The sequence below is a fragment of the Gobius niger genome (genome assembly GCF_951799975.1).
Source record: "Gobius niger genome assembly, chromosome: 2".
NCBI classification, from domain to species: domain Eukaryota; kingdom Metazoa; phylum Chordata; class Actinopteri; order Gobiiformes; family Gobiidae; genus Gobius; species Gobius niger.
The window spans coordinates 19,241,441-19,269,202 of NC_136853.1; the positions used below are offsets into that span (position 1 = coordinate 19,241,441).

Genomic DNA, 27,762 nt, shown 5'->3' on the forward strand with positions numbered 1-27,762 from the left:
GAAAGGCCGTATAGCTGCAATCTCTGCAGTAAAACGTATGCCCACCCCAGTCAGCTAAGGGTGCACAAACGTCTTCACACAGGGGAAAAGCCATATACGTGCTCTTACTGTGACAGGAGCTTCACCGAGCACAACCAGCTAAAAGTGCACTTGAGAACTCACACTGGAGAGAGGCCTTACAGCTGTAAAGACTGTGGCAAAACGTTCAGCAATGCAGGCAACCTGCGAATCCATGAGAGGATCCACACTGGTGAGAAGCCTTACTGCTGTGCTCAGTGTGGAAAAAGATTTAATGGATTGGGTGATCTTAAAACTCACTATAGGATTCACACGGGCGAGAGACCTTACAGTTGTGAGCTTTGTAAAAAGACCTTCAGCCAAACTGGCCACCTCACCATACACATGCGCATGCATACAGGCGAGCGTCCGTACAGCTGCAATGAGTGTGGAAAAAAATTCACTGTGGCCAGTAGTCTTAAGTTGCACCTGAGAACTCACACTGGGGAGAAAGAGTACACCTGCTCCTACTGCAACAAGAGATTTAGCCGGGCCGGTCACCTGAAGAGACATGAGCTTGTTCACACCAAAGAGAGAGTGTACCTGTGCAGCCACTGCGGAAAGACTTACACTGACCAGTCCTCTCTGAAAAAGCACCAGAGGTTGCACGAAGCCCAGGAGCGGACTTTAGAGGGGACCAGCAGTGGCACTGAAACAATGGCGGTCACACCTTCAGCTTCACAAGACTGAAAACAGAGACTGGCATAAAAGATGTAAACAAGTAGTGAAGTGTAACCATTATGATGTGATATCAGCTTTACTCACAGATGTGTGGTGCTCCGATGTGTTTTGACCTCAATGTATGAAAACCACATTTTAGGATCACACTATCAAAATATAAAATGAATTCTTTAACTTACTCACATGAGATAGTGTTGGCTTCAAAACAAAGGACCTACTGTTGTGAAACTTGTACATGTATGTTTTCGCAGAACAGCTTGAAATTCTTTACTGTAATATTGTTCCTGCTCAATAACGATTTTCAAGTTTTATTAATGCATCCTGGAATTCCCTCTCACAATTTCAAACATTTTTTCATCTTACTGTCGTCTCTTCATACTGTCACTGTTGAAAATATTGACCAACATAAATGTCCGTTATTTGATGTCTGGAAGTTTACAAGGACGTAAACAGCATTGACAGATCTAAGCCGAATGTTATTGTTTCCATCAAGTCCACTTGGAAATACTGTAAAATGTAAGGTATGATTGTCACACTGAAGTGGGTGAAATGCTTAAGGTTTTGTCCATGTTTATAACAAATACAGTATTTCAATGAATTGCTCTTGAAACAATTCTTTCTCTGATCTGTTGAGATATTGTCATGTTCCACATTAATCATTCTCGATACATGAACAAATATAGATTTGTGGTCTTGATGTAAACATGCTGTAAAATGTAACCCTTTAAAAATAGAAGATTAACTATTACAGTTATGATTTAATGTGTAAACTGTATCCAGTAGTAATAAATGAATTAAATTAATTTACTTTAAGCTAAATCAACTTTATTATCAACATGTTTAAATGGTGAGGAGGATGCATTCACATGACAGTCTACAGAGCCCCACAGTTTTGTATTGAAGTGGAAACAGCAAATGTGCTGTTTAATGTCAAAACGCCTGGTTTATGTTTAGACTGTAATTACTGTGCATGAAACAACTGGCATTAAACTCAATGTCTTCTCTGACGGCATCAGTGATTTGAGGTGATTTTATTTATTTTTCATATGAAAGAAAATGTGAATACATAAACATTAAATACATTGTAAATACATTTTATTTTCATGTCCCATGGAGCTCCTGTCACCTACAGAGGATTAGTAACCGCATGTGGAAGTGTCCTGCTACAATATTACTAATATTACTCAAGCACTACTGTGTGATAAAACTACTTCAATAAGTTCAGTTACTTAAAAAATGACTCAAATAGCCTACATGTACTTAAAGTACTTAAAGAGTAAATGTAACAGAGTACTGCTATTCCTGCCTCAGGAAGTGGAGGAAATGAATCACAAAGGCCCTGATGATTGACCTGGACCTTATCACAAACATATTTAAATTGTACATCTTTCTGTGACGCCTTCTTTGTGTTGTTATAAAGCACTATACAAATAAACTGACTTGAGAAAATGGTAAAGCTTGTTTCCAGTGCAACTTGTAAATTAAAGGTGCATTATTGAACGTCTTTGTGGTTGGCGTCCCGCCTTTTGATCAATGCTAACCATCCATAGAGCAACTGGGTCACAAAAAGGTCGATTACAAATTTCAAGTTTACTTTTTTTTTTTTTTTGCAGAAAAAAGTTTTATAATAATGCACCGTTAGGGCTGCACAATTGCCAAATTTGCATACCAATAAATAGGTCATATAATATATTGCAAAATATAAGGTTTATGTTTTGTTAAAACACAACTGGATGGAACAAAAAATAGGTTGCGTTCACGTGTTTAAAATTGAGGTGGAGCGACTGAAAATTCCATGGTAACTAGGGCTAAAAGATATATTGAGATATGAACATTCAAGATATCAATATCGCAAAAGAAAAACATATCATTATCGTATTTATATAGAGATATGAACATTCAAAATATTAAAATCGAAAAAAGCAAGATATAAACGATATAGATTTTCATAAACTGCACTCTTTTGTATTATGATTTTATTTTTCTGAAAAATGAGTTTTCACCCAACCCATAGTTATATCGCATTGATATCGAGATATCTGGCATGAATATCGAGATATTGAAATTTTGTCCATTTTGTTCAGCCCTAGCAGTAACTACGGTAACTGGCAAACTGCAGATTTTTTTTGTCCTAGTTTTTGGTTTATATCTCAGTCATTACTGGGGGAATCCTCATCAAACAAAAACTGTTTTAAAGTTCATTCTCTCCTCTGTCTGCACATATGAACTAATGTCCAATTATTTTGGGTTTATATTATTAAGGTGGTGACCATATTCGAAAACATGAGCATGATGTTGGCCAATAGAAAGGATTTACAGACATAAAAACAACACGACGGATTTGTGAATCTAATCACTAACAAATACTGAAGAGGAAAAATTATTTCTTGATTTTCGTTTTGGAGATTTCTTACAAAAACTGTATTTCTCCCCTAGTGTTGTATTGGCCCCTGCCCTCCTCCTGACATTATGACATCATCACAGTCTAAAACGTGAACGCCACCTATTGTTCAAGTTAATGTAGTGCACAGTGTTGAAATGTTCCTGTAAAATATTGTGGTAATCCCATTATTCATGATAGTTACGTTTCTCTCATTTTGTGCAGCCCTTTTGTAAATATTGGATTAAAATCTCCCACTAAATGTATAGTGAGACATTTTTTGTACTATGTGTCACTCGTGCCGGTCTGACAACAGGTCAGTCTCAGAGGCAGCTCTTTGGACAGGTAGAGCATGGGCTGAATGCTGCTGCTGAAGTCCATCAAACCGAAGGCCACATAGTGAATGTAGCAGCGGAAAACATCAGGTGAGAAGTAGTCCTGAAAAGGGAACAGGGCCACGGGGGGGAAGTAGTTGAACACAATGATGGCCAAAATAATGAGGACCATTTTGAATGCTCTCTTCTTCACCGGGTGCATCTCATCCTTGCCTGGCCCAGACTTACGGAGCAGCACCCACAAAATGGCAATGTTGCAGTAGACCATGAATCCGAATGTTGCCAGGATCATCGCTGTGAACACCTTCTCAAAGTTCACAATGTTGCCTACACACTTTGCCGCTGCATAGGCCAGAATAATCAGCCAGACCAAAATGGCAAGAAGTGTCCTGTGCTTGCGGTCTTTGAGCTCGGTGAAAGTTATGGGGTGGACCACGGCCATGTAGCGGTCCAGGCAGATGCATGACAGGAAGAGAGGAGAGGAGTCTTTGATGCCGTAGAAAAAGCGCAGGACATACCAGGTGCTGCTGGAATTCAGGAAGACTAAGTTGACCAGTTCTAGAGGCGGGATGAGGCAAAAGAAGACGTCCAGTATGGCCAGATGGACGATGAAGATGTCCGAGGTGGCGGAGTCCCCTTTGTTTTTATGGATGAGCCACAGCACCATGATGTTGGCCGGGATCCCCAGGAACATGTTGATGAACTGGAGTGTCAGATACCAGATCAGGACAGCAGGCATTTTTATACAAGCCTGGTACATGGTCTTTTCCTCCTCGGTGGTGTTGCTGGGTCTGTGAGCGATGAAGAGTAAGGATGAGTTTATGTAGAGAAGCGCCATGATGAGCGGCGGCACAAGAAACTACCTGTTAAAGCAGAAGAGAGCAGACACGATTAGAAAGAGGACTTACATTGACCCAGCGCATCAGTGTAAGGATTAGATATTGCCGAGTTGATTTCATTTTAGTGTCATGGCAACTCTGTTCGTGCCTCAGGTTTGATTCATAGTTATTGTAACGGTCACAATAATGCAGTTGACCCCATCCCGCACCTGAGCACAGGTACAGGCTAGTCTTCTTTTCATATTATTGTTTGTTTTTTTTGATGGATGAATTTTAGCACCAGCTTTTCTCAGATGACGTAAAATTATTCCTAGCATGGATTGCAGAGAGGTTAACAAACTAATGCTTGTCTTTTTTTAAATAATCTTTTAGAAGGCTAAAATTCAGACTCACACAAATTACGCAGGAAGAAATAACCTAAAGGCAAGTTTATAAATAAGGCATGGAGCAATTGATCTGCAAATAGTTTTACAATTTCCCAAGTTTGTCTTGAGCTGTTTGACAATGTTCTGGTCACATTATGTAATGCTTTGGTAATGTCGGACAAAGCAATCTTTTCTCTGTCTTGTTTATTGAAGCAAGTCTGCTACAAGCCCCCTGTGCTTATCTGTGTGTCTATAGGTGACATGTAAAGACAGCAAACAGAGCTCATCATGTCTGTGGACCTTAATAAAGGCTGTGGTGTTCAAACACTAGCACCATCAAGAACATGTTAAGACTAGACAAAGACCTCACACAGCTCCCTGTCAAACTTTCTGAAGTAAAGGTAATTGAGGTACATGGATGCGCGTTTATACAAAAAGCTGCTTACCTGTTTGATAATTTCTCTCCTTTGCCAATAGAGCGACCTGTGTTGTCTTGTCCAGCGGTTCACACCTCCACATGCAGAATGGATGGAAATGGCTTTTGGAAGATGGCTCTTCTGCGATTCACACTGACCGTCCAATCACGACGCAGAGGTGAGGGCGGGGAGCCAGTTCCTCTGTTTCTTTGGTACTGATCTTTAAACGCACATTTTATACAATTGAGGAAGTTTATACTATGTTAAAACTCATTAAAAGTGTAACTAAAGGGATCAATAATTTGATTTGAACAACCAAATACTATGAAAAAAGTTAAACATTTACATTTCAATTTGAACTGATTGACAATGATGCAAGAAACCATTGGTGGCTGATGGAAAATCAGCTGTAAACAAGTGATGCAAGACAATCACTTCTGATTCAATTCAGTGTAAGCTGTTACATGAGACTATTATGTTCAGTGATGAGCTCACTCAGAAAGCATCACTCAAAGACACAATGCAACAACTGTAGTGGCGCAAGTTTGAGTAACTTTAATCTTTATGTTGATGATAAACATTATGCTTTTATATGCTTTTTAAAAATAATTAAGATTATAATTATAGCTTTTTTAGAGTTAAATCCACATTGTAAAAAGATTGTTGTATCTAAACCATAATAAACAATGATAAAGCCTGTTTTTTTCACATTCTGTCTGGATTTTTATTGAGTCATTAGTTAGTCATTTTTTAGGCATGTTAATGAACACACATGGGACTCATGCATGTAAATCCGCCACACCGGATTGTAGCCATGGGCTAATTTATCTGCGCTCTCATTCATCCATTGTACATGTTTTCCGTGGTAGCGGACGCCTCTGCAAACAGGGCAGCTGTGAGGCGCGAGTGCTAACCGATAAATTATATTTATTACACAACTGTGTTGCCTTTTTTATCTTTAGTTTCCTCCACAGATGTAATTATTGATTTATTTTGTTGATTTGACAGATACAAAAACATGGCCTGTAACAGAAGTATGATGTATGCATCATAGTACTTAGAGCAGAAGCTTTGCAGCACTTGTAGAAATACATTTGTTTATAGATATTTCAGTGAAGGTTAGACATCAGTTTGTGCTGCTTTAAAGGCCTCAGACGGATCTCGACCACAGACCTGAGCTGTGTTGTCTTTGTGCTTCATTCTGCGTGTGTCTGTAAGAACAGCGGAGTCAAAAGTGAGAAAGAAACTAATAAAAAGGTGTAGTTATTTAACCTCTTAACCCCCACCAGAACTGAGCATATTTTGCCCAACGTGGCAACGTTTACCCAAATCTAATAGCGTAAAATATCGATGAAAACGCAATGAGGCGTCGCACTGACCTTATACACTGTAAACTCTGTGGTCGAGAAGCTTTTAGATTTGAATAAAGCTGAACTGGAGAAAATGTGGTTAAATAAGTTTAATTTATGATCTAATATTCATAAAACTTGCCGTGTTAAAATGTTCTCAACAAAGCATCACATTGTTGTTTATACCGTGCCATTCCCCCCATACTCTTGGAAAAACACAGGAAACCAGTTTTACTTTATCTATGTTTACTACAAGTAATGAAGAAAGGGTTTGACTCACAAATAACATGGTTTGAGCAGCTATAAACTTACAATCAGAGTGAAGAGACACCAACACTTTGTATTATTGTGAGTGCACAAGTCCCATAAGATAAAATGCCCTAAAACACATTTCCTGGTGGTCAAAGTACGTGATTTTGCTACTTGTTTAAAAGTATATTACTCCAATACAGCTAAAAGTTGTTCAGTCAAATAATCAAACAAGTTAAAGTACAGAAGTAGAAAGTACAAATCAGTTTAAATAAGTGTTTGGTAGTACAGCGCCACCTAGTGTTCTGTGGGCATCATAAGGCTTTTATGGGGAAAAAAATATGCTGCCAATTTTGTACGTTTTACTTTGGAGCCTTTTGAGAGATGTAGTGGAGTAGTATTACATTTACCTTTCAAATGTAGTTATCGTAATTGGTTTTCAAGGGAAAAACCCAACATCATCTCAAAAACGTAAGAAAATAAAGATTTGTAGCTTGTATCTCACATCATTGTTAAAAAATGTTTTGTTTTCTGTCACATGTGCTTGTGATTAAATGCATACGCATTACATATTTGAACAATGTCCTCACAGCTTTAATGCTCATGCAGTAAACAGACGCTATAAAGTACAAAGTGTAAACATACCACTAAAGCAGTGGATCTGACCCTGAAAGACCACTGACATCACAGCATCTACCATTGATGAAGCTGACATTCAACCTGTGCTTTTATTTCCTGCTACGTGCAAAACCTCTCTCATCCCTCCTACATCTCATAGGCTGTCCTCTGCCATGAAACACATCATAATAAACCAACATGCTGCAAATTAAAACAAAAACTTTATCATTAACCATCTTCTTTATCTATTGCACCTACTTTACACCACAGGATGAAAGGAAAAAGAATGCTAACACAAGATTAAGTACAAGCCTAAAAGACACTTGAAAAATTGGCCACTGCAGATGGCATTCAACACGTTTCCAACGCTGTGCAAGAGACTCCCAGGATCGGTTTGCGGTCCCCTATTTAGTGGCTCTTCTGGTCAGAAAATCTGAAGGGAATAGGAGTGGAAATGTTGCAGATGCTGCAATCTTGTGAGAAAGGGAGTGATGAGATCTCTAGAGGCAATGCAATGTTTTTAGAGGGACTCAAAGGTCTGGGGTGTTGGTTTGGAACAAAAAGGCTCAGATGGAGCTGGACCCCTGGGAGTGTTGACGTCCCTGTAATGCATGTTGTGGGCTGGGTCGGGAGGCTCAAAGTGCGATTCTGTCATATCTGGGAAAACAAAAAGCTGTCCACAGTCTCCACAGCTTTGGACCTTTATAAGAGGTTTGTCAAAAAAGTTTTGAGTGAAGTTGTCAGATAAAAGTAGAGTCCAGGGTGCTCGTGTCTTGTGTATTGCGAGAACGAGCTTCAAACAGTTGTTTGATCAAAGCAGACTTCTCCTGCTCCAGCTGAGTGATGCGTTCGCTCTTCTCTGACACCTCCTAGACAGAGAAAGTACAATCATGTTGAGATATAAACATAATATATAACAGCACAAATGGGGTTTTAGGATATTGTTTGCTAGCCTGTGTGAGAAGCCGGTTCTGGTCCTTCAGTCTCTGGATGGCCTGGGGAGGAGCTGGAGGTGGAGGCTGTGAGCTGCTGGACATCGGAGATGACTGACTTCCACTGGGGGAAACTGGCTGTTTCAAAACAGGAAAAAAAATGTTGTCAATATGAACCAGACCAGAGTCAACTAATCAGTTCAACAAATCTGTCTGAATAATCAGCATAATTGTACACTGCACATACCATCCCACTGCAGGTGATCAGGTCGCTCAAGCATCGGTTGACTTCTTGGAGTTTTGGAATTAAAACATTCATGCGACACTGTGTTGCTTCATTGAGGAAATCCTTGAGAAAAAACAGGAATGATGTTTTGATTATTGGTAGTATTAAAACATGTATTTAATGAGTAAACAGTTTTTTGTGCTCTTTACTCACTGTGCACTGTGAGCTCTGGCCGATCTGCCTCTGTCTCTCTGTGACATTGTGGATTTGACTCTGGTACCACTCCCTCGCCCGTTCCACCACCTCCAGGCCCGCAAGCAGAGAGTCCTTCTCCTGCTCCAACTCCTTCATTTGCTTAAGCTGTGTGAATTAACAGTTTAAACAGGACATGTTATGAAAAATAATTTAGAAGCAGCATAAGACTAGGCATACAATTATAGTTAAGGTATATTTCATTATACCCCAGAGGAACACAGGATTTGTCATTTTTTTGCAAATAACATAGATTGTCCCACTAGAATGTCTGTTGCAGGGGAGTCCTGGCCCCAAAGATGACCCTATTGTACATGTTTAAGTGGTAGGGGACACCCGAGCACTTGGATTAAACCCCTTTGACATGTTTCTCTTTACATTATGTAGAATCATGGCAGTCAAAGATGTCATCAATCTTTCAGACTTTTACTAGTTATTCCCTCAAAGTTCTAACAAGTTCTGAGCTGTTTGGTGTGAATCCATTTCACTCCATACTCAGTGATGGTGATGGTAACGTAGGGTAATATCCTCGTGGGGAAATTCATTCTCTACGTTTGACCCATCCTTCAATGCCACTGGAGCAACAACCTGTAGGAGCAGTGGGCAGCCGCGGTGGGCAGCCCCCCGGGGACCCATCTCCAGATGAGGAGCCAAGCTGATGGTTAGAATCATCTGGCTGGAGGATTAATCTATTTTATTTATTTTTATATGACCTTTATTTAACCAGGAAAGTCCCACTGAGATTAAGAATTTCTTTTACTGGGAAGTCTTCGCCCCAGAGAGGAACCTACTGTACATACTTGTTAGCATTTTTGTATACTATAGTTTATTTTTGTACATGTTTTTAGTGTCAGTGGAAACCAGAGTAACCAGAAGAATCCTACGCAGACACAGGGAGAATATGCAAACTCAAAACAGAGAGGCCCCATCCAGCCCGGGGATCCAATCCGGGACCTTCTAGCTTTGAAACACGAGTGCTAACCACTGCGTCACCGTGCCATGGTAAGCTACTATTGTAGCCACAGCTGCCCTGGGGAAAATTGACGAGAGGCTACCAGTCATCCTCCGACTATCAGGCTACAGGCAAAGTGGGTGACCAAGGACACAATGGCAGTCCCTGCAGATGCCAGGATTCGTACCTCCAACCTTATAATCATAAGATAAGCCACGCTACCATGTGTAGTATGTTTTTAATGTTTTTTAAATGTATCCAAGGCTACAACGTTATTCAGTCAAGCTCAGGCAAAAACTTGCATCTTTTCACGAGGAGCAGTCCCTTAAAGCTTTCGGAGACAATGCCATGGCCGGCACCAATTGTGTCAAACGCTCTCCCTTCAACACACACGTTTAGAAGCGCCATCATTTCAGCGCCATGGTAACCGTGCAGCAGCATAAGAACGGGGTAAACAGCAGAGCCACTTCTGCTGGGGCTGCCCCATCTGTGTTGGCATGTGTGTGAAAGGGAGAGAAAGGCTTTGCGTGTCCGCTGTATTGAGTTATGCTGACCAGGCGTCCACAGGCCTCAGTGTTGCTGGCCTTTTGCCAATTGGTGTGTCATCTCTCTAAACGCTAGGGGACACGGCCAATCCCTTTTGCAGACCTGGACAATCATTAGTGCTGGAAAAGCAGAGTAAAAACAAACTTAAAACTGCCTGAAGGATGGATTTTAAGATATGGGGATGATTCTGTGTTTACAAATCAGCTTGGCCCTCACCTTGTGTCACAGAATAGCATTTATGGAAGCACATAAAGCAGGGAAGGCTAAACTTATGAAGAGGAAAGTACAAGGATGATTTAAATATGTAGCTGAAGACTTTTGATGCAATTATAGCCTTTGCCTCACCTCCCAGGCTTTTCTCAATGAGCAGAACATGTATGCCACAATAGCAGGACCACAGCTGCTCGTTCTCTTTTAGGAGAAACAAAGGCATAACAAAAACAAAGCGTAACAGGTCTTTTCAACCACAACAGTCACATTGTATCGCCATCTAGCACCAGTGGGATTTACTGTCAGTAACAAAAGACAAGAAGTTACCCCTAAAAGCCACATAATTTAATAATAATAAGACATCACATCTATATAGCCCTCATTACAAAACAAATCGGCGCTCCCCAAATACTAAACCAAACAAAATTGTCAAGCACTGACTTAATTTCCTTCTGCTCGTCCCAAGCTTTGATCCTAATCCTACTCACCCAGAGGAAAAAGTGCACTGCCTTGCTGCTGTAGAGACTATTGCTGAGGGGGATGAAAACTGTCGTATAGGCAGCCCACACGGCCGTCCAGGTTGGGCCACCGGGCTGTCCAATCGAGTCCTCCACTTGTACCAGGCCCATCGGGGCTGCAGTGGGACAAGGAGGGCAGGGTGGGAGGTACGTGGTGAGGGGGAGGACAGGGATGGGGAGGGGAGTCGGTCAGTGGCCTCTCCAGACGTAGAGGCCAGCAGCATGTAGCGAACGAGGCAAAAATGGAAGAAGAGAGAGAGTCCAACAGATCAAGGAGCTCCGGCAGAGATGAGGGGAAGTGAAAACAGGCATGAGCTGGGACAGAGGGTGGGAGGGGCCCACCGAGGGGGACACAGGGGCCAGTGGGATGGGAGGGGGAAGTAGCAACCAATTGGGAGTGAAATGTAGATATCCACACTGGGGAACTTTTTCAAATCTCTTCTCGTGGGATTTCTGCTGGTGGTACCTGGTAGTGACACAGTTGTAACGCATGACTGGCTAAACCTGTCTTACAGGCACTCTTTTTGTACAGTTAACTCTTTGACTTGCGTTGAAAAATGTGCCTCCTCTGATCTTGTAGTAGCAATGGTTGGTAGATAAACTGACATTTGAAGTCCAGAGATTGTTGCAAGACAATTTTGCAAGATTTCAGTTGTTAATGGAATCTTATATATATGGAATATTATAATCTCTCAGAAGAACAATCGAATGGGGAGGGAGGTATTTTTTTCTTTTTCAATGTAGGTCCTGTGACTTGATTTTTTTTGGCTTGGTACCTTGACCATGCCAAAAATGTGCACAATCAATCAAAAAAAATGACACCTTTCCGATAGACTAACGTTGTACTAACCATGCCGTAGTCCACTCCATTCGATATGGTGTGCCGCCTCTGCTCCTCTCGATTCCTCCCGGGCCGTCGAGAGCCACCAGTAAATCCTGTTGCTGATTCACTCTGCGACCTCGGTAAACCAGATTTCCCCACACCTGAACAGGGGAAGAAGAGAGATTAACCATAATTCAGGAATCCATTTTAAACTGTTAAAATAGCCCAAAGTTTGATAAAGGTGGGTTGATGAATCACACTGACATGTATTTGTGAACGTGTATTTTCTTGTAATTGTGGAAAAGTGAGTGATTTCAATTTTCAACTGTCTGTGCAATTTCCCTCTGCCAGCTTGCAGTAAGCAGATGGAACCACGTGGGGGAGCTGTATACTACAAATCCTTATTACAAATGTGCAGTAATAGTGTTAAATTTTAAAGCATTGATGGTGCTGGTTTGTTTGTCATTTAGTATGGACCAAATGCATGGGCAGTTGATAATTCAGGGAGAAAAAAAAACAGTTTCCATGACACTGCAAAAATGTACTTGAATAAAATCCCCTGCTAAAAATTTATTCTCATTTGTTTTGTGGCAATGGATGTATTTTTCTGTGAATTATCACTGGTTCAACACAGTCCAGTTTTAACAGACCTGTGTGAAAGAAGCCTGGCATGTCAGCAGCATACCAATGTGAAGACACTCCATTCTGTAACATGCAGGTTACTTATCTTTGCTCTTACCATAGACTCTTTCTTCCCTCTAGTAAACACTGATTTCAGGCTCTCACGTGCCTGCTGTAATCTGAGCTAATCAATCAGACGCATGACTTGAAAGATTACACCACTGTTCCTGCAGATCTGGCAATGCACAAGCTTCCAGACTTCGAAACTTCAAATAAAAAATGACGTTTTCACTAAAAAAAATGGTGAAATACCGTATATTGGGATTGGTGTTCTGGTTCAATGGAGACTTGAGTACACAATCGCACGCGTCTGGGTTCTTGGCTAATGTACTGGCCTTGTTTATCCATCTATGTAAGCAGCACTAACAATGTTCCGAATGATAGGTCTATGCAGAGAGTGCCCCGGGGTGCGAGAGTCAAAGAGAGTCCCTTCATAACTGCAGACAGGCCTGCCGTAAAGGAATCAGGCAAGATCCAACAGACTCTGCCAGAGGAGAACGCTTAGCATTTACCAACAAGCTTTAAACATTTATAGAGAGCTATTTAACCTCTTAACCCCCACCTGAACTGAGCTTGTTGTGTCCAGTTTGGCTTCTACAAGATTCTTGAAAAATGAGTAAATAAAAGGGACGAAAACGCAACAAAAAAAGGGGTGGAAATCAATAATAACACAATAAAAAAGGACAAAAATACAACAAAACAGTGACAAAAGAGCGACAAAAGAGCAAGGGAAAAGAAGCATGAAAACGCAAAAAAAAATATTCCAAAAAAACATGACAAAAGAACATCTAAAACGCAACAAAAATGCTTAAAAAATGTGGCAACAACGCAACAAAAAGGTTACGATCAGTTTTGTAAGTCTTAGCTTTTAAATGAGGCATTACTGTAGTGTTGCCTATAGGCCGTGAACTCTCCAGTCAAGAAGCTTTTAGATTTGGGTCAAGCCGAACTGGAGAAAATGTGCTCAGTTCAGGTGGAGGTTAAGTGTAAATTAATACCATTTATTTAGCAATAATTTTAGCACTATCTCTATGCAAAGCTGCTGTAACTGCTCTGTCCTCTCTATAACACATGTAAGAATAACTACATAATACACGTCAGGGAGACAAACTGCAGAAGCACAGAAATAGTCAAGAAAGACTCAAACCCCATAGATCTCCAGTGACACCCGAGACCTCCGGGACACTCGAGCCTAAATGTACCATCTGAGAGTCACATTCTTCACATGAATGACAGTTTTATAACATGTTAAAGCTGAGCACATTCAACAATACAATTAGACAGGGAGTGCAAGGCTGCCAAGATTGCAGCAGAATCACCAGCTCAGTTAAGCATCATCAATGATCATCTTATTTTGGTGTTCTGCCATTCAAAATATAAATGGGATGGGCTTAAAACAGAACACACCTAACTGGAAAATAGATGATCTCACTTTGTCCCTCAACTTAGTGTTGAAGTTTAATGTTATTCTCCAAGATGCCAAGGAAGAACATGTGTCTTTCATATCTGTGTTTTCTTCCTCTCTTCTTTGTTGACTGCCCAATGCGGTGCAACCTTGGCTTTATCTTCTTTTATAAACACAGTGGCGTGTCAGAGAGGAACACCTTGAAAGTTTTTGCACTTACTTGGTCTTGTAAGCCGAGGAGACTCCAAATCCAGGGACTCTATGGACGTGATCCTGCCCTGCCGAGGGTGACTCGGTTTGGGGACGTGATTCTGGTCGGCCCGATAACAGCCCGCCTCCGGAGGGATCTGCTCCAAACTTCTCCCAGACCTCTCTGAGCCATAGCGCGGCGGTGCACACGCGGGGTACACCACCACCTCCTCCGGCCTCCTCCTCCGCGGATGCTCGATGTTGCTCAAGTTACTCGGACCCAGCGGACGGACCTTGTTCTCGGGGGGCTGTTTTGGGGCCGGTTGGGGGTGCACTGTCGCCTGGACCCTCATGTGGTTCTCCGGGTTGAGCATGGAGTATCGCAGACCCGCCACAAAGCGCTCGAAGGAGAGGCAGCCATGCGGCGGCGCAACCCTCCGCAGACAGCCCAGCACACCCGCGGGGAGATCACGGGTGTCTGCCCCCTGCCAGCGGGTTTCTATCTCTGAGATGTGGACGTACCCTCTCCCACTGTCATCCAGAATGTCAAACAGAGTCCTGAGGCTGAGAAGAAACGCTTTGGGCAGTCCATCTGTTGAATAATCACTTTCTTTGAACTGGGCTTTTGCAGCTTTTACGTCCTTTCTGGGCCCGAATCGGTTATTAGAAATCCCGGTCCCATTCATTTTGAAGCTTTGGTTTTCCGTCGCAGTTAAAGCCATAGAGAGGGTGGAAATCCAGAAAGCATTGATCAAAGCGAAAAGCGAATACAAGATGAAAGTGCTTAAAAGCTCCAATTCCTGTCACTACTTTTCTCTAATGCAGTGGTATGTAGAGCAGCTCTCATACCTTTGCTCCACTCACCGACTGCTGCTGGTGTGTAGTTGGTCATACTTTCTTTTTTTTCCGTCAAGGACCGCCTCCAAACCGCCGAGCGCACTGAGCGCAGGCATTGGCCCGGACGCGCCGGAGCCTCTGCGGATTGGCTCAGCCCTGAACAGGGCTCTAGTTTGAGTTGTGCTTTTGTTATTACACTGATGTTGGGACGTTATTCATAAACCCTGGATGGATATGATAATCATCTTATTAATCACACCAAGCCGGCTTAACCACTTGTTCAGGCGAGGGGAAAGAAAACTTGGACTTTATAAGCCAGCGTAGCTCTGCCATAGTAGATCAACTGCATTATTTTAAAGCTAAATGAATTTATTGGGGTAAATAATTTTGGTTGTGGCTTTGTTTTGGACAATGATCCGGTGCTGGATTGTCTTATTTTGTATGTTCTTACTTTACTTTTTAAGAGTCATACACAAGGAAATTCAGAGTGTTTCACAGAAACATCAAACATAAAGCATGCAGTAGAGTGCAGATAAGATCCCTGCAGTTGCCAGAGTTGAGGCCTGTCTCTCATCTTCAAGCCTGCTCTAGATTGTAGCTGCGTAAAACTGACACACAGCCTCATCGTGTTTATTATTGACTCTGGGAATCACCAGGAGTCCCTGAAGTTCTCAGGGCGCGAGATGGTTTACACGGCTCTAACATGTCAGAGATGTACTTTGGGGCAAGACCATGAAGAGACTTGTGCACGAGCAGAGCTGTTTTAAATACTATTCTCTGAGCGATAAAGCCAGTGCAGAGACAGGTGTAACAGGCCAAAGTATAGCCCTGTCTGCCACACTTTGGAACATCAGAACAGGATTAAAGCCACACTTTGGAACATCAGAACAGGATTAAAGCACATGTTGGAACATTAGAACAGGATTAAAGCCACACTGCAGACCCTCTAATCAGTGTGTCTTTAATCCTGTTCTGATGTTCCAAAGTGTGGCTTTAATCCTGTTCTAATGTTCCATGGTGTGAACATGAGGATGCTTCTCCTTCAGCCATCTTGTAATTACTGGAGCTAACTGCCAGGGGATTCTGATGTCTGCAGATGTTCCACAGTGTGGCTTTAACTATTTTATAATGTTCTGCAGTGGGTCTTTAAAACGGACTTGTTTCGTCACTATACCTCTGATCTCAGGATGTTTTTGTTATACTTGAAAGAATTAAATATAGTTTAAAGGAAAGTTTCTCTCACTCTAACATTACTCTCACACTTCTGCACATTTCAGCAAGGCAGGTAAAATGTCTTATAGGAGACACAGACGATCTGCTCTGCGAGAGCCTGAATTCTTAGAGTTTTTAGTTGTGGCTCTACATCTGGCAACTGTAATAGTAATATTTCAAGAAGCAAAAACACTGTGGCTAAATTAACAACTCAAGTAAGAGTAACAAAAAAAAGGAAAATATACAACTTACTTACTGAATAGCCTATATGAGCATCTGATGATGTTTTTGTAGTGATATAAGAAAACGCTAAATAATGTGAAAATCCAGATATTTTCAAGTAACGGCTCATAGAAAGAGATAAAACAAATGGCCTCATTCCTAGATGACAAGAAACGCAAACTTTTTATCTCTGTTGATAAAAAGAGTTTGTCACAGATTTACTCACAGTAAGATAATAGCTTCAAGTAGCTACTGTGTGATAAGAATACTCCAAAATGTACAGTTAGGGCTACTGCAAAAGTTTACTCATACATTGGAGCTGACCTGTCTTTCATCGTAGTTTTGGAAATTGATGGACATTTCGCCTTTCGTCTAAGAAGTTTCATCAGCAATAATGATCTGTGGCAGCAGGTCAAATATAAACTGAGAGGGTTCTTACTGGTACCACTCATCTTTGTCCTAAGAAACTAAACACACTTGTTCAAACTGTGTGTATGACGGGGAAACGTCCCACACCAAAACTACCTCGACCGTTCAGGAGCCTTTGTCTATGATGGAAAACTCCTGTACAACTGAAGGCTTGACAAACCCAGCCTCTGACTTATACACCCATGCAAACCGTTTCCTTTGTAAGACCCGTGTTTATCCATGACGTGTCGGGACGTGCTCCTCATGCTGAAACTTTAACCTACTGTATTAAAGTTGAAAGGTTCTGTCACACTGTCACAATGGACTCTACCATTTATTGTCTCTCCAATTCCTGCGGTTTCCCGTCCACACATATACCATGATCTCATTTTTTTCTATTGGCAGTTGAGCCTATAGAGCAAACAATCAGCAGCAACAAGTCACCGCACCGGTACCAGTTGTAAGGGTTTGACATGTTAATGTGGCGATTGACTTTGACTGGAGGCAACGCGAGGGTCAATAAACTAAATTAAATCAGTCGTGCTGGGTGTGTGTCATGCTCTTGAACATGTGTCTCTTTTGACCTCAGTCTTATTGATTTAGTTTAGAAGAGAATAGTGATGAGAAACAATACAAAATCATATTCATTAACATTTTACACACATAACATAGTCTTGTGCACCAATGTCTGGCCCCCTGACTTAATCCCAACAAAACGAATATGTTTTTCCTCATAAATTTCTTGGAAATGTACAGTACACAAATAACAGAGGCACTGGTCTATACAGACATTTACGTACCTTCTATATTGAAGTACACTCAGTTTTTCTTTGAATAGTTATTTTTAGTCCCTTATTTTATTATTTGTTTCCTTCTTACTCAAATGCAGCTCTTTTGTATTTTGCTGTGGCTATAAGAGCAACTGTGGGAGAAATAAAGGAACCCTTATCTTGTCAGGCATAATATTATTATAAGTGGGATTAATGCGTAATTACTATTCCTGCCACAACAGAGACCAAAAACACAAAGCTGCTTACATCCTGCAAAAGGGCGTGCATCGTCTCATAGAAGCCAAAATTATCCTGAAATGTTGTACTTTAGAATAATATTATTCAAATAGGTACCAAATAATTGCCCCTCAAGTAAAATACGATTCTACAACTCAAGTTAAAGCCATAATGCATAACATTTCACCCATGTAGTAAAAAGACAAAATACAAGGATTAATACATATAGGCTAATATTAGTGTATCACGGGTGTGTTTAATGACTAAAGAAACACCTAAAAACATGTCTGTGAGCAGGCTCGCCTCGGTCTCGTAACCTTGCTGGGAGAGCAGGACATCACCTGCTCGCCTCCATTGGTCATGTTGTTGTTTTCCTTTGACCACAACATGGTTGTTTTCTTATTGTGAATGTTTTATGGAGGAAGAAGGCTTCCCCCATGTGCAGTGACTGGTCCACAATCTGTTTACACCACACACACAAATATTGCACATTGACCATATTATTGTTTCTTCTTCCAACTTATTATTATTATTTAAAATGATTAATATCATGTACTGAGCATATTAGATTCACTGGCCTGCTTGTGTATGTTTTGCATCTAACGCTGACAGTCACACAGTACTGGTGCAGTGGTTGTAAAGCAGCCCAAGGCAAGTTCTGCCCAGTTTGTTTTGGATGTTGGAGGACAAGTCCCTGGCTTCACAGGCACTCATCGCTCTCACTATTCTCATTTTTCCTGCTCTTTGCAAACGCTCCCCTCAGCTGCATTAGTCTGGCCTGAGGTCGGAAACATGAGTATTTTCATCATTTTGAATTCCTCCATGTTTGATGACACTGATAATCATATACATATACACTCAAACATGCCGTATGCAGAACATGTACCATAGGAACATTTTCTTGCCCTCAATTTCACATTTAATCTCTCTCAATGCCAGAGGTAAGAACAGGAAACATGAGTTTTTTGCTGAGGTGGATTTCAGACTTCAGTGTGGACTTTAGTCACTTAATTCATCTCAGGCGTAAAGCTGTTTCAAAGACTCTTTGTTTCGCGTGTCTTTTTCAAACATGTTTCTATGCAGGTCTTGACCCTCTTAGGTGTTGCCACAGCACTGTGGTGATTTGGATAAATGGCACAAGCCTTTCTCGTGCCAATACAGGCCTTACATAACTGAATTCATTATCATCTTATATTATTTGACTTCCAGATTGAATGTTATTTGGCTCAGGCCTACACAGTGAACTTGAGCATAAACTGCTGATAGTTTACATAATGGTCCAGAGTGACAGCTAGTCAGGCTGTTTGTTGGCAGCGTGTGTTGCGTGCTGCATTTCAGCAGCATCCAAATAATCACAAGCTTAGCATCAGCTAAATCCTGACCTCTGAATCTGTTTATCCCACTTTCACGTTCAGAAATACACCATTCATTGCGATACCACGGATTTACAAAAACAAAACGCACGTGTATGAGACTCAACATCTTTAGTTTCATAAGTATGTACATCTAATAATAATAACACCATTTAATAATAACACCATTTTACTCAATCACATCCCCATATTTTGTCTTGTTCGACTGTGCTGACTCATCTGCTTTTGACACTGAAAGACACACATAGTCAAGAATTAGATGCTGCTAAGAAAAATAAATAAATAACGACACACTTGACATTACTAACCCTGTGGGGGTGATCTGTCTGGAACCTTTCCTGTTTCTAGAAGTATCCACAGATCCGAACATTTCTGTGTTTCCCATCGAGTCACTGCATAACTCCCGACCGACGAGAGGACTGGAAGAGAAAAGACAAAACTGCTTCATCTTGCTTTGAAAACAACGTTTTTTTCCACACTTTAAACACTGCAGATGTTTTATTCAAGTCCAGAAAACGCTTTATTACCAATGAATAAATACTTACTACAGCAAAACCAGAACAGAAAGAAATGTATAAGCCACAGCTACAGAAGCCTTACCTATTGAAACCAAGAGGTTCCATTGAAGAGGATAAGGAAGTTTTCTTTGGAGAGCTTTCTGGAAGGCGAAGAGGCCAATTGCACCTAGAAATGCAAAAACATAACATTAGCTCATTCATTCTGAGCCATATTCAATGCATGATAGGCTAAAAAATCTTAATTGTTTACCAAAAATAAAGGTCCCAGTTCCTTTCATGAACGCATGGGATTGACAGGCAGCATAGGCCTGCAGACCCTGAAAGACACACAGAAAGAGCCCCTTCTTTGAAACAGGTAAAGTGTCAAATAAGAAACTACTGTACTGTATCAGTCATAAGGATGTCTAGTATTTGAAGAATAAACTTGTGTCGCGCGCTTGGACTCACTGGATGTTTTGCTGCCACTGCGTCGTCCACCCTTGAGAGCCCGATATTCACCATTTTCACTCAATTTTAAGCATTTGCCTTCAACATTTGGTCTTTATGACATTGTTATAAAACATCCTGAGACACGCCGACGAGACAACAAGAGAGAGAGAGAGAAAGAGAAAGAGAGAGAGGGCAGTTTGTTTGAAGGGGCTCTGTCGCCCACTACTGAGGAGGAGGCTGTACTGCAGCTGTACGAGTGCTGGACACAGTCAAAACACAGACAGCAGACTGAGATGCTCCTGCCTCTGCTGTGGCTCTTTGGATCTTTGATGGAAAAACATTGGGTGTTTTTGAGTGATGAGTGACTATTTGAAGAGTAAATCAAGCAAGAACAAAGTCACTCAATTATTAGTTCAAATGTCCTTCAAATAAAACTATCATAACCTTAGTATCACTTTTTAGGTTTGTTTTGTCAGACACTAAGGTTAGAGATGGTAAAGACCTTAGTGTCTGACCAAACGAACCTAAAAAGTGGTACTAGAACACAAGTAGACACAATGAACGTTACAAAGTCTATATCATAACCTTTTTCATAAAATTGGTGCCTGGATTTATTTATCACTGCATTATTACTTTAACTTGTATACTCTCCCCACTAAATACAGAGTAGCCAAGTAAATACATAGAGTACGTTTTTAGAATACTCATTTTACAGTTACTTAAAATATCAAGGGAATACATCCCAGTTCTCAATCATTAAATTATAGCTCCATTTTGCACATTATTAAGAAAGAACTTTTAATGTTGACCTGTTCTTCCCCCTAAAAGATTTAAAAAGCCTCAGTTCATACAAACACTGCACATGTGTCACATGATGCTGGATCTGCTGGTGTTCCAACAATCATAGTCTTCATTTTTGTAATTATACGCCATATTTATACATAAATGATCAATGTGAAAGTATTCAGAATACAGTACTCTGATTAGACGAATACAATTTAAAGTATTCTCCCCACCACTGCAGTGTAAGTCTAGCCTCGTGAGTGACCTCCAGAGACAGGTAATACACCAACTATTATTTACATTTACTTATTTTGCTTATTTTTTTTACTGTGACAAATTCATCATCTTATTTTTCAGCAAATATCCCTTTACTTACTTTTCAAGTTTAACTCATTTCACTAATACAGGTGAAGAAAAAAATTCAAATATCGGTAAAACGTGCATTCATTTCTATTACTATGACAATATGATAGACTGATTACATGCAAAGTGAGATATGCATCACCTTTGATTGTTATAATTTTGATTATGGCTCAGCTTGTAAAAAACCTGTAAGGCAAAATCATCAAAATTATAACAAAGGCCACACATGTCTCACTTTGTATGTAATGAGTCTATATCATGAATTAGTTTCACATTAAGTTGAATTACAGAAATAAATGAACTTTTGAACGATATTCTAATTTTCACCTGTATTTTTGAAGTGATTTGTAACTCACTGCCCGCCTCTGGACACACGGCTCCTCTCGGGCCTGGACAATTGGCCAAGCAAAGTGGCAGATGGGGAAATTCAGACGACACCAAGATCGAAGTAACATTTGAAAGCTTAGGTTACAAATCCGTTACAGCATCTGTTTTTTATGTTCACACAAGAGAAGACCAGGGCCCCGAGAGGAAATACTAAAGTGATTGAACAATTAGGGGAAATTCTATTAAATGGTAATTTTATCATCATAATTTGGTCGATAGCAAGTAGGGCTGCACAATATATCGCGAAAAATATCGTACCGCGATATTAGCTGATGCAATATCTGTATCGCGAGAAGCCACAATATATCGCAACATCACCATAGCCTTCATCTGACTGAGATTGACCCATTTTTTTGGGAAACTCAAAACTCATGCATTGAAGTCATGTGTAAAAGTTCAGTTTTAGTTTAACATTTACTAGCTTTGTTAAATTCTACCCTTGTTTTGGTCCTGAGGGTGTTTTTTAAGTCTTCTTTTGACACAATTTGCTGAAAAAAATCTAACATATCTTGTTTGGTGAAATATCGCAATAGTATCGTTTTCGCGATATTGCACAGCCGTATCGCATATCGCAAGTCACTTCAATATCGTGCAGCCCTAATAGCAAGCAAGGCTTTCCATGTCTTTAGGGTTTCCGTAAGTGGCTTCTGAGGTGGACTTATACATACCATGACTGCAAAAAGGGCTACTAAAGGTGCACCAGTATCCATACATTTACAGGCACACAATTAGCAGAGAACCTTCTGTTTTGGTTGGCCAGGTCTAAGTTAGTTTAACATTTTATCAATGAAAATAAGACCCCAAAATCATTGAAATTTTGCCTCATCTGTTACAGAATTATGAACCAAAATTGGTCAAAGTTCTTGCGTTAGCAGCTCCCGCATTTTCAACGACGATCACCTCTGAAGGAAAAGCAACTGCCAACGTCTGCACTTCATTCACATATTGTAGCTCTTTATTTTTAGGTCATTAATGCTTTTACGAAACAAGAAGTTCTCAGACACATCTATACAGCGCACTCACTCCCTTCAGCCCCACTCGGACATTGTGCACCAAAACATGGAAACCTCATAGTGCAGTGAAAACCTCCATCATCACCACCACCACCACCACCACGCGTACAAAAAAGGGTCAACAATCAACAAGTCGCGTGTAAATGATAGAACCGCATGCTTTTTAAGTGCCTGGACTCCACACCTAAGACACGAGAACACGCGGTAAAGCATGTGTGCGGGATAGTACAAGGAAGGCAGGTGATTAGGCGAAGGTGGACGCATTTGACTTTTGAACACTTGTTTGTGGGGAAAGAGATTTCAAGTTTTTTTTTTAACGCCACGAAAATCAGTCAAAATGGAGACATTGGCAGTTTTAGTGTGCAGCGTTACCACGGTGACAGGCATGGGTGTGCCCTCCGTGCCGGTTCAATGTGCCATGTGTGAGCGCTCGGGAGTCGCCGTATAGGATTTTACAGCAAGTCCGTAACGCAAACTGAAGCGTAGATGCAGACTTCATAAATAAAACACTTAAAACAAAACAAAACGTACAGGATGCTTTGGTAAAATCCAGGTTCGGAAAACGACTTTACACAGAAAGATTTCGGTGGAAGATCGACATTTGTACCGTGTTATAAACATGAAACTTAAACACATTTTAAAGGCTTAGATCGGCAGCTAATTTATTATAGATAAGTGAAATCATTTCAATCGAGATGTTTAAATATTATCTTAAAATACAGTGACATGGCCCCCGCAAAGACAGAAAATACAGAGACACCCCCTGCCAAATGTGATAATCATCCTCCTTCAGTACAAGTTGGCAACAAATGCGCGCGTACAGACACAAACACTCAATACTGGTAGTGCGACCGTTTGGAGAGATCCCGCTGTCGTGTGGGCTGTGAGGAGAGTTTGACAGTGAGGCGGTTAAGGTGACCGGGACAGCAGCTTTGTGCAGCGGAAGTCAGAGGGGAGCAATACAGTGAAAAGGTCCATGTGTGGCTGTATACCGCTGCCGGGTGACGGGTACCAAAGCTCCTGGGTTCCCCCCCCCCCCTCCATTTGCACAACACAACTCGAGGCAACAGTCGATGTCCAACTGTGGCCCAATGATGAGTGCCCCCCCCACCCCCCACCCCCTCACATACAAAAACCCATAGCAGCAGGTAGAGCTCGAGAGTAGTCCTTCTCTCGAGAATAATAAAAGACAACAAAAATACCATTCGTCATCCACATGAACGCAAGCTATGGAGATTGACCAGTTCTGGGACGTGGTACATTGTCTTTTCGTGTTGCCTCGTCAGTCTTTAATTCCATGGGGGGAAAATTCGACACCAGTCTGTCAATAGTCTCATCTTTGCATTCAATCTTTCAATTCAAGCGTTTGTTTGTTTTTTCCCCCCCCCATCCCACCCAGTTCTTCTGTCCCAGATGAGGATGATGGTAGATCACCGTTCAGGCTCAGACTCCAGCGCCAGGACCCGCTTGCGTTCGCGACACTGCTTCTTGTGGGCAGGCCAGTCCCTCTGCTGACATTGAGAGCCACAATAGCGGGCTACCTGGCAGCGACCACAGATATTGAACTCCCGAAGCTATGAAAACACAAAAAGACATGTTATGCTACTTGTAGAGAAGTAGGGTATTTAATGCATGCACAAGCGCTCACCCGGATCAAAGCTAAAGGCAATCCAACTAAATATCAGCCTCTGACCTTTTTCTTTGGTCAATAAGTACACAATACTGATTTCGTTGTCTCGTCATTGTGGTTGATGCAATTATCGGAATAGTTTTCAAAGCACATGTCCTACATACCATAAATGTGTTGTATGTGGTGAGCTAATCTCTTACCTCCATGAAATATGCCATAAAAATCACATCACCATTCTCTTAAAGGCCTTATTTTATCATGGTTCATCTACATAACATTGCTAGTATTGCTTAGTATACATGTCGTCTTATGCGGCAACTGGGCGATAGACCAAAAGTCATATCCCGATATATTTAGGTTGAATATCGATATACGATATATATCCCGATATTTTTTCTGCAAAGTGAGAGCTGGGAAATGAAATGTTAAGTGTCTGTAAGCTGCACATTTAAATAAAATATCTTAAATAAAAATAGCCTAGAAAATAAAAAGGGTCAATCTTTTTCTGAAGGCAGCATTTATATATAAATAGATAACAAAATATTATAAAATAATATAATATAATATAAGATTAAAGAATCATCTTTTCAAACTTGCTTTTAATACTTAGAGTACAATGAATTGTGTCTAGGTTGTAATTATTTGGTGTTTTTAAAATGTGTTTTATCTTTCTGTGAAGCACTTTGGTCCTCCTGGTGTTGCTGTAAAGTGCTATATAAATAAACTCTGATTGAATGAAGTTTAGGATAAACTTGCTTAAAAATCAGTTTGAGATTACCCGTTTCTTTTGTTAACTTAAGAGCTTATCTGAATTTGAAACATCCCGATATGTGATATGGTCTAATCCCATATCTCTTTTAAAAATATATTTGTATATCTTAAAATCGATATATCGCCCAGCCCTAGTTTTATGTGTCACTCACTCAGCAGACCAGCAGGACAGGTGAGTGCGGTGAAAAGTGTATTTGAGCATAGTGCTGCAATAAATATCCAAAATAGCAGATTGTCACAATTCGATTTATGTCATATTGCCCAGCCCAATATGAAATGCAGAGAATACATACCCTCCTTTCGATTAGCGAACACGGAGGGTAGTGACATTCGTAGTAGGTGCAGGAGCACTCCTCTTCTTCCACCAACTCGCCGTTGGCGTTGTAGTAGCGTGTACGGCTCAGCTCCAAATACTGCTCTTCCACTGGGTCAGCAGGTACCTGCTGGATGGCGAGCCAGTAGAGAGACTGCTCTCTGAAAATAACATTCAAGCCTAATTAACACATTCAGAACGGACAGTCAGAAGTCTTCCAGAATGTACCCTCTACCTTTGTTTGCTGGAAATTTCCTCGGGCTTAGGGGTCCATCCTGCTGGCACGAGCCGTAGGTTGTCCAGTCGGTTGTCCACGGTCACAGAATTGATGTGGATGACCTGAAAACTAGGGGCGATGCCTCCTCTGTGTTTCTCCCTGAGGGACAGAGTTTCTGATGAACACACCTGTTGTACCATACATGTCGTGCTACAGTGCATGTGAACTAGTGTAAGTGTAATAACAGACAAAAGATAGTTCAAAAGATAATGTCAACTCTTCTAAGGCTACGGAGACAAAGCTAAAACTTACCAAAGCAGCTCATGCAGTGGCCTTCCTGCCCAGCGGCCCTTGCCAATATCAAAAGCATAAGCAAAGATTTTGGCCCCATTTCCATCAGCATCAACTTCCATGCGAGCCTGTAATTAAAAGGGCACCGCTGTATTTATTTTCATCAAATTAATAAATAATGCAAACAAGCTGGGAACCTACCTCAAAAGCATAATTTTCTACCAGTGGGATGTCCTGCTCATCGATCAATGTGTATTTTGTCTGAAAAGGAAAAAAATATGTTCTGGTTAAGCTTAATATTGGAGTTGATTTGTGTCCAGTTTACACATGTTGCATGTAGTGAAGTATGCACACTTAATATTACAAGGACTTCAAAGTGTGGCTTTCCATGAGGCTGCACGTGACAGAGCGAGACCCTCTGAAGTTTCAGGAGCCAAACACTCGGGACGTGTTACAGACTTGAGTAAAGACAGAGTCCAAGAATCCGGTCACTCAGCGGGTGGCAGCTGATCTGCGCATTAATGGACTTTATATCGAGTCTGGGTGTCTTGTGACATGTGTAACGACCGAACGGGAGGATTCAACACGGGACGAGCTACCAGGCTTTAAGTCACAGCTCAGACCAGAAATGCTCGTTTTAGTGGCGGCAGGGTCGCGGTCCAACAGTGCTTTGTCAGTCTGAACAATAAAGGCAACCAGCTGACTGAGCGTAGCAATGGCTTCCTCATTACAGACACGCCGTGTAATCCTCATTCCGCTGCTAAAGCTAAGGCTAGCGCGAGCGGCGCTGCTAATAGTCATCACCGGACATTTAACTACTCCCGGATCGAAATAAGACACTTCACACGAGCATAGTTACAATCATCAGCGTCTACAATCCTGCTCAGTGTGTGCGACATGTATGTCCTGGCCGTGGCCATCGTATTCCCTTCTGTTTTCATTAGCTTTAGCTTCAGTCCGTGTCGGCGGAGACGCGGCTGCTGTAATCCGGTCCACGGGGCTGTGTGTCCCGGAGCGAAGCATCTCCGGCACCATCAGGGCTTGGATCAACTTCAGAGTCGCTGACAGATCGGCACTAACTCCCACCAACACAGGTTATGGCGTTTTTCTGTCCCCGAGAGCCCTCCCTCCCCCGCCGCACATGGCAGCTCACCTTCCCGGCCACACGGCCCAGCCGCACGATCCCGAGCTTGAAGTCCGACATCAGGACGAGGGGCTGGGGCAGCGCGAGCAGCACAGTGCCACCGACACGGTACACCGCTAAAATGGGGGGAGGCAACCCCTTAGCCCCACGGTGGTGCCAGTTTTAGGTCGACCGACGAGAACAACCCTCCCGGCAGCAGCAGCCTGTGTGACACCGCTGGTGCTGGCGGCTGGCGCAGAAAACTGGGGGCTCTGGAGGCGGGACAGCGCTTAATCGGACAGCCCAATGGAGCCACGCTCCTCGTGCTCAAGAGAAGATGTCCGATGTCTTTGACCAATAGTATTCACGGATTTTAACAAGGCAAGTCCTTAATCCTCTACGTCACTTGACTCTCGTGCTCACACGCTCATTTTCGCGCGAAAGTGTCCCTTTGACACATAGTAACACAAGGCAAAATGTCATTGTTCAGTTCAGGTTTTTGTTGTTGTTTTTTTTAATGTTTTTATTTTTATTTTTCACTTTGGTAGGAAAGGGTCGTAGGCCAACTCATCACATTTTCACACACAATTATTACAATATTATGAAGGGAAAATATCACTTTATTATATTATAAATAAACTGTAACAGAAGACTTTACTATTCCAACTCGAGAATTGAGACTTGCTCATGGCCCATTGGAACAGTGTGGTTACACTACAGTTATGGAAATTCAACCTCTTCGTGTGTCACATGATCCTGTGCCCAAGGATCAATAAAAAAAACATCACAAAAATGTAAATGAAAAAAAAACAGGGACTACAAGGTAATTGTTTTGACCAAAT

The 27,762-nt window shown here is 41.5% G+C and overlaps 5 protein-coding genes across 5 annotated transcripts in view; 1 reads left to right on the forward strand and 4 right to left on the reverse strand.

Moving 5' to 3' along the window:
• LOC306959831 (uncharacterized protein) overlaps positions 1–1,242 on the forward strand; it is a 2,654-nt gene extending 1,412 nt beyond the window's left edge. Inside the window, exon 2 of the mRNA XM_079552056.1 lies at positions 1–1,242. This exon is cut by the window's left edge and continues 791 nt beyond it. Coding sequence (XP_079408182.1) covers positions 1–747 — 747 coding nt within the window. The 3' untranslated portion in view covers positions 748–1,242.
• A 2,161-nt stretch (positions 1,243–3,403) lies between these two features.
• hcar2 (hydroxycarboxylic acid receptor 2) lies at positions 3,404–4,291 on the reverse strand (the record flags this gene model as incomplete). The annotated part of the gene is made up of 1 exon (XM_079552265.1): positions 3,404–4,291. The coding sequence occupies one exon, from the start codon at positions 4,289–4,291 to the stop codon at positions 3,404–3,406; it is 888 nt and encodes a 295-aa protein (XP_079408391.1).
• Positions 4,292–6,670: 2,379 nt separating this feature from the next.
• On the reverse strand, positions 6,671–14,883 carry sapcd2 (suppressor APC domain containing 2). The gene is made up of 6 exons (XM_079582813.1): positions 14,055–14,883; positions 11,776–11,909; positions 8,661–8,807; positions 8,469–8,570; positions 8,243–8,359; positions 6,671–8,158 (listed from the first exon to the last, which is right to left on the reverse strand). Exons 1-6 carry the CDS (start codon positions 14,743–14,745, stop codon positions 8,030–8,032), a joined length of 1,320 nt encoding a protein of 439 aa, XP_079438939.1. The 5' UTR covers positions 14,746–14,883; the 3' UTR covers positions 6,671–8,029.
• A 4,294-nt stretch (positions 14,884–19,177) lies between these two features.
• tmem141 (transmembrane protein 141) lies at positions 19,178–20,191 on the reverse strand. The gene is made up of 5 exons (XM_079581252.1): positions 20,048–20,191; positions 19,851–19,917; positions 19,683–19,766; positions 19,391–19,501; positions 19,178–19,313 (listed from the first exon to the last, which is right to left on the reverse strand). The coding sequence occupies exons 1-5, from the start codon at positions 20,099–20,101 to the stop codon at positions 19,252–19,254; spliced, it is 378 nt and encodes a 125-aa protein (XP_079437378.1). The 5' UTR covers positions 20,102–20,191; the 3' UTR covers positions 19,178–19,251.
• A 3,769-nt stretch (positions 20,192–23,960) lies between these two features.
• On the reverse strand, positions 23,961–27,196 carry zmynd19 (zinc finger, MYND-type containing 19). The gene is made up of 6 exons (XM_079552029.1): positions 26,951–27,196; positions 25,999–26,058; positions 25,819–25,925; positions 25,525–25,665; positions 25,270–25,450; positions 23,961–24,149 (listed from the first exon to the last, which is right to left on the reverse strand). Exons 1-6 carry the CDS (start codon positions 26,999–27,001, stop codon positions 24,006–24,008), a joined length of 684 nt encoding a protein of 227 aa, XP_079408155.1. The 5' UTR covers positions 27,002–27,196; the 3' UTR covers positions 23,961–24,005.
• Between the last annotated feature and the right edge of the window lie 566 nt (positions 27,197–27,762).

What these genes read in the sequence shown, in the direction of transcription:
- sapcd2 (XM_079582813.1), bottom strand. Translation starts at nt 14,745, where the DNA reads ATGGCTTTAACTGCGACGGAAAACCAAAGCTTCAAAATGAATGGGACC. An exon ending in TCCTCGGCTTACAAGACCAA is followed by an intron (nt 11,910 to 14,054) that starts GTAAGTGCAAAA and finishes TCCCCTGTTCAG; the next exon opens with GTGTGGGGAAATCTGGTTTA. An exon ending in ATGGAGTGGACTACGGCATG is followed by an intron (nt 8,808 to 11,775) that starts GTTAGTACAACG and finishes TAATTCACACAG; the next exon opens with CTTAAGCAAATGAAGGAGTT.
- tmem141 (XM_079581252.1), bottom strand. Translation starts at nt 20,101, where the DNA reads ATGGTGAATATCGGGCTCTCAAGGGTGGACGACGCAGTGGCAGCAAAA. An exon ending in CAGTGGCAGCAAAACATCCA is followed by an intron (nt 19,918 to 20,047) that starts GTGAGTCCAAGC and finishes TGTGTCTTTCAG; the next exon opens with GGTCTGCAGGCCTATGCTGC. An exon ending in AACTGGGACCTTTATTTTTG is followed by an intron (nt 19,767 to 19,850) that starts GTAAACAATTAA and finishes TTGCATTTCTAG; the next exon opens with GTGCAATTGGCCTCTTCGCC.
- zmynd19 (XM_079552029.1), bottom strand. Translation starts at nt 27,001, where the DNA reads ATGTCGGACTTCAAGCTCGGGATCGTGCGGCTGGGCCGTGTGGCCGGG. An exon ending in TGGGCCGTGTGGCCGGGAAG is followed by an intron (nt 26,059 to 26,950) that starts GTGAGCTGCCAT and finishes TTTCCTTTTCAG; the next exon opens with ACAAAATACACATTGATCGA. An exon ending in TAGAAAATTATGCTTTTGAG is followed by an intron (nt 25,926 to 25,998) that starts GTAGGTTCCCAG and finishes TTTTAATTACAG; the next exon opens with GCTCGCATGGAAGTTGATGC.